At 36.2% G+C, this 5745-nt stretch overlaps 1 protein-coding gene across 1 annotated transcript; it reads left to right on the top strand.

Moving 5' to 3' along the window:
• Positions 1-981: 981 nt before the first annotated feature.
• Positions 982-5391, top strand: LOC114465226 (uncharacterized). Its single transcript, XM_028450091.1, has 6 exons — positions 982-1060; positions 1291-1495; positions 2726-2800; positions 2892-3041; positions 5071-5130; positions 5227-5391. Exons 2-6 carry the CDS (start codon positions 1334-1336, stop codon positions 5389-5391), a joined length of 612 nt encoding a protein of 203 aa, XP_028305892.1. The 5' UTR covers positions 982-1060; positions 1291-1333.
• Positions 5392-5745: the final 354 nt, after the last annotated feature.

The following is a 5745-nucleotide window of genomic DNA, read 5'->3' as shown; positions in this document are numbered from 1 at the left end:
CTGATGATGCCAGATAATTTGTCTCCAAAATGTTTGAAAAATACACTCAAACTTAACTTATAATTGGTCAAATATTCAAAATAATTCTTAATAACAATATAGAAGCAATGCATAAAAATAATTTAATACTAACACAGATCAGCCACTACATTATGACCATCAATGGTCTCCTAACAACACGCTGTGATGGTTATTTGTATTGTGGAGTTCCTCAGGGTTCTTTGGTTTGTGTTGTTTTTTTACTCATAATTTTGACTTATTATGGGAGCTAATACATTTGCTCTATGTCTTCAGTGTTTCTTTTTTCTGATGTTGTTCTTTTGGAGCTTTGAATTTTTTTTTAAACTGAAACTTTTTAGAGGCTTAAAAATGCCTCTGAAGACTTTTCTCTCCTTTCTTTTTTTACATTCCATCATTATAAAAAATTCAAATTCAAATTCTTTAACTGTTGCTGCAGTTGTTTTATCACAGTCACAATTTTTTTGTAATGAACCTGAAGTGGTGAGAATAAAACAAAGCCCTAAATGTTTCTTAAAATAAAGACTTTAATCACAATAATTACTTTAATTCTATAATTTGACAGATGCTGAGATGATGTTTTTTGTATTGTTAATATTCAAATACAAAGTATTTCAATTAGAAAAATTTAACATAAACACTTTCTAAATGTGTTTACTCATTGTAATTAATTTCATCAGCGCTGACATAAATATCTGCTGTACAAACAATCACATCCATGTGGGTTTTCCTTCTTCTCTGGATTTTTTTTTTTTAATAATACTCCTGGGTTAGAAGTCGATTAGCTGCTGGCACGTCACACCTCAGCAATTTCCTTTGTTAAAGTGACATTAAACACACATTGGCTCAGTTGTGACCTGTATGTATGTGTGTGTGTGTGTGTGTGTGTGTGTGTGTGTGTGTGTTGTCCTACATTTGCTGAGGAGGCGGAGGTGCTGAGGTGTATAAAAAGGTTGGTTTTCACTGCACAAACTACAAACTAGTGAAGATCATCATCAGATTCACTGAAATCTGCTCCACAGATCATCTGACATCAAGACCGGTAAGAAAACACACACACACACACACACACACACACACACACACACACACACACACACACACACACACACACACACACACACACACACACGCACACACACACACACACACACACACACTATTCACAGTGTGTTGATAATAAACACATTTCACTTTAAATTATCCCACGAATCAATAAAATAAATAACAAACTTTGCAGGACTTTTTCTTACGCTGTATTTTCTCTTGCAGAACAAACTCCTTCTTTTTTTGTGGAAATTACCGACGCGTCACCATGAATTCCAGCGCAGCCGCCATCGTCCCTGTAGGCACCGCCGTGCTCTGCCTCTTGCTGCTGATCGGTAAGCAAGCGTGGTGCCACCCGGTGGACAAACCTCTGAGCCCCGCGCTGCATGACGACGACACGTTCAACGACATCAACGACATTTCCAAACACGTGAGTCAAAAATAGAAAATGTCAGAAAACTGAAAACTCAAAGCCTGATGCATGGGTTTTAATGTAGGGTGACCATATTTTGATTTCCAAAAAAGACGACACTTGGACTGACCTCGGCATACTCAAAAAGTACTCGACATTTACCTAGTAACGACAAAATACAATAAATAAGTTATTGACTCTATACTCTGTTCTAAAAACCTCGCATACATTACAAGCATCTATTTACACTTCCATAGACTCCTCCTTTGTTTTCAAACCTTTCTCTGAACCTCCATCCATGGAGGTTTTATCATCCAGAGTCTTCCGTTTCAATTTAACTTTAATGATTCCACCACGTGTTAGTAAATTAATCATATTGACTGTAAAGAGCATCACCTTTGTTTTCAGAAACTGCTGGAATTTCTCAGATAAAGCAAATATTAGCAGAGTTACAGTCTTTTAAATCAGTGGTTTTCAACCTGTTCAGGCCGCGACCCCCAAAATAAAGGTTTGTGTTTTAATCACAAATAAAATGGGTTCAATGTGACCAAAAATGGAGGAAAAGGTGATGAAATGGGATTTTAAAAACCACAGAAATTGGTTAAAAATTGCAAGTTAGAGTGGATAAAAACAGACAGAAAAAGTGGTAAAAAGGGTTCAACGTGTCAATATTGAAACAATTCATGAATGAAATGAAAATAAGCATGAAATATGGTGAAAGAGGTTAAAAGTGACAATAATAGATCAACATATGTGACATTAGGTGTAAAAACTGCTGAACATGTCTGGAAAGTGGAAAACATGTGCAGAAAACGCTTTTAATTTTGATAGAGAAGTGTTAGAAATGCGAGTAATGTAGCAAAAATACATTAAAAGGAGCAAAAACAAGAAAAAGTGATGAAAACAGGTTAAAACATGGTGAGTTTGGTGGATTTGTAGAAAAAGGGTAAAAATAAGCAAAAAAAGGGATCAAATTGTTCAGAAAATATTCTTAGTTTCTTGAAGATATCTGGCGTCCCCCTCCCAGTGTCTCGCGTCCCCAAATGGGGTCCTGACCCCAAGGTTGAGCACCTCTGTTTTTAATTAACGTGTTCCCCTAGCTGCGTTCAGGGTCCCTGGGAAACCTGGACCATTTGTAAAGTCCAACCGGACGGTCCGGAGAACACGTAAAAAGGGGACATGGTCACCCTATGTTGGAAATCATCTCTAATTCCTTTATCTGAGTTTAATCTGTTTATCTTTCTTCAGGCTCAAAGCCAGATGGAGGACGACGGCAGCGTGCGACTTATCCCTAAAGTCATCCATCGAGAGCATCCCAACAAAGTGAGAACATACAACTCATCATTAAAGAATTAAAAAAAAAGACTTCAGAAATATTTAACATGACCTCTGACCCCCCCCCCCCCCCCCCCAGGAGAATCTGGAGATCTGCTGCCTTCACGCAAACATCCTAGACTTCTACCTCAACAACATCCTCCTTCACCGTGACGACCAACATCCCAACATGCCCCGGCTGAAGACCAACCTGGACCGCATCAGCCGCGACCTCAAAGCTCAAGGCTGTGTGAGTTTAACTTAAAAATATACTCACATGTATTATCATCTGTTGACGTATTCACCCCTCCTAGGTTAGCCTAGCATTAGCATAAAGCTAAAAACAGAGTCAGAGCTCCAAAAACGCTTTGAATAAGAAGCATAAAAAGCAATGCTTAGCATAATAGCTAAAAAGCTATGCTAAATATAATGAGAAAAAAGTGTTTGAAGTCATTGGCACCAGCCAACAATAGCATAGCGTAGCATAGCATGAATGCTCGTTTAATGCTCAAATTCTGAAAGTGTGAGTTCAGAGCCTAAAATGTCTAAAACAGATGAAATATTACTCTTTTTCTTTTACTTTTTTCACTAATTTTCGCGTTAAGATTTTGCCTAGACCCCCTAAGGCGTTTTTGCTGTTATTTTAATGCGTTTGATTTTACCTTTATATTTTATTTTAAATCCATAAACCTTGCCTTGTTTGATATCATTTTTTTTCAGGAGAACCTCACAAATGTCACTGAAGTATTTTCTTTAATATAACATACTGTATGATCTAAAACCACTATAAAAACTAAAATGATCAACACTCACCAAAAGGCCTAATTAATAGCAAAATATTAACTTAGCCTAGCCTAAATGCTGTCTCAAATGCACATTTATGGACAAGTGTGTGACTTTAGGGGCTGTAACTAGCAAAAAAAATGGTAAAGAACAAACCAGAAGTTTTTCTTCATTTTCTATTCGATTCTATAAAAAGTGTGTATTTTGTCTTGTTAGCGGTTGATGCTAACATTGATAAGGACTTCCTTTGGTTACAAACACTCAGAAATACTAACCAGCACTTCCTGATAGACTTTCTAAGAAGCAAGACCTTAGCTTTGCTTGAATTTAAAAAAATCATTGCTAAGATTGGCACTATTTAATTTAAAAAAAGTTGTGAATTTAGAGGCTAAAAAGTGCTAAAAAGTAGAAAATAGGCCATATGTTTCTGAAATGTCTTTATTATTGACTACATGCCTGAGTAATAGATGTTAAGCATTTCATCACTCCCAGTTATGCTTAGCAAAAAAGCAAGACATTAGCTTAGCTTAGCTAATAAAACACAACTGTGCAACTTGAGAGGTTTAAAAAGTGAAAACAACACCAGTAGTAGCTACTGTACTTTTGTTTCTTATGTTTTCACTTTTGTTGTGGTGATGTTGTCTTGTTAGCGGTTGATGCTAACGTTGATCAGGACTTCCTTTGGTTACAAACACTCAGCGATACTAACCGGCACTTCCTGATAGACTTTCTAAGAACCAACGCTAAGATTATTTAATTTTTAAAAAGTTGTGAATTTAGAGCCTAAAAATGCTAAAAAGTAGAAAATAAGCCAAATGTTTCTCACATTTCTGTTATGCTTAGCAAACAGCAATGACATTAGCTTAGCTTAGCTAGTATTGAAAAAGTGTGCAATTTTAGAGGGAAATAAAAAGTGAAAATAGCTACTTTGTCTCTGAGAAAAAGGTGTTTTTTTGTGCCGATGTTGTTCTCTTGTTAGCCATTGATGCTAATGTTGATAGGGACTTCCTTACAAACACTCAAATTTACTTATTTTTGACTACATGTCTGATGAACAGATGTTCAGCACCTCATCACTCCCTGTTATGTTTAGCAAACAGCAAGAGATTAGCTTAGCTTAGCTAATAATATTTTAGTGTATAGCCATTTTATCTTGTAGTCTACCTATTGTTTATTACATTGTGTTTTATTTAAGTCTATGCCTCTGTATTTTTACTTATTGTTTATCCCTGTAAAACGTCTTTGAGCGCTGTAAAAGCGCTATACAAATAAAATGTATTATTATTATTATTATTATTATTAATATTGAAAAAGTGTGCAATTTTAGAGGTTAAAAAGTGAAAATAACACCATTGGTAGCTACTTCATCTCTGAGAAAAAGGTGTTTTGTTGTGCCGATGTTATATCTTGTTAGCGGTCAATGCTAACGTTGATAAGGACTTTCTTTGGTTACAAACACTCAGAGTTACTAACCAGTACTTCCTGTGTCTCTGCAGAACATCGCCCACTACCACAACCATCGTCACGCCTCTGAGTTCCGCAGCACATTTAATCAGGTGAGATTTTAGTGACAAGGATTGAACTTTTTTTTGTTTGTTTCTGGTGTTTATTTGTTAGATTCTCTTAAAAATTGTGTGTTTTGTTTCCGTCAGATGGGCGAGAAAGGCGTGACCAAAGCGGTGGGAGAGATCGACATCCTGTTCACGTATATGCAGGTTTTCTGCATTCATTCCAGAAAACACGTGACAACGGCCGCCGCGTCTTCCTTCTCTTCTTCCACCGCCTTCTCCTCGTCCACCGACGCCGACGCTCTTTAATGTTTACGTATTGAACTTTTCTAGAAGCAGCTTTTCTACAGTTATTTATTGACTAATTTAAAGTATATTTAACAAAGTATTTATGGTCTGAATGTTTTAATGCTGGCACGGCGTTGACAACGTTGCCATTTTATGGCTGAATTTTAATATTGTTATTGAAAAGTGTTATTGACTTGTGGTTTGTTGCGCTCACACACATTGTGGGTGAGCTAAATGACATGCATGTATTTATAAAAAAATATTGTTCAGATTTTTGGAAATAAAAACTTGAAGCTCAACACTTTGTTTTTTTATTCTCACACATTTCAAACGTCAAAATAAATAGTAGTGCATTTTTATACATTAAGATAGTAA

Source organism: Gouania willdenowi, chromosome 6 (assembly GCF_900634775.1).
Source record: "Gouania willdenowi chromosome 6, fGouWil2.1, whole genome shotgun sequence".
In the NCBI taxonomy this organism is placed as follows: domain Eukaryota; kingdom Metazoa; phylum Chordata; class Actinopteri; order Blenniiformes; family Gobiesocidae; genus Gouania; species Gouania willdenowi.
The sequence above is the reverse complement of the archived record's forward strand: the minus strand, read 5'-3'. Positions and strand labels throughout refer to the sequence as shown.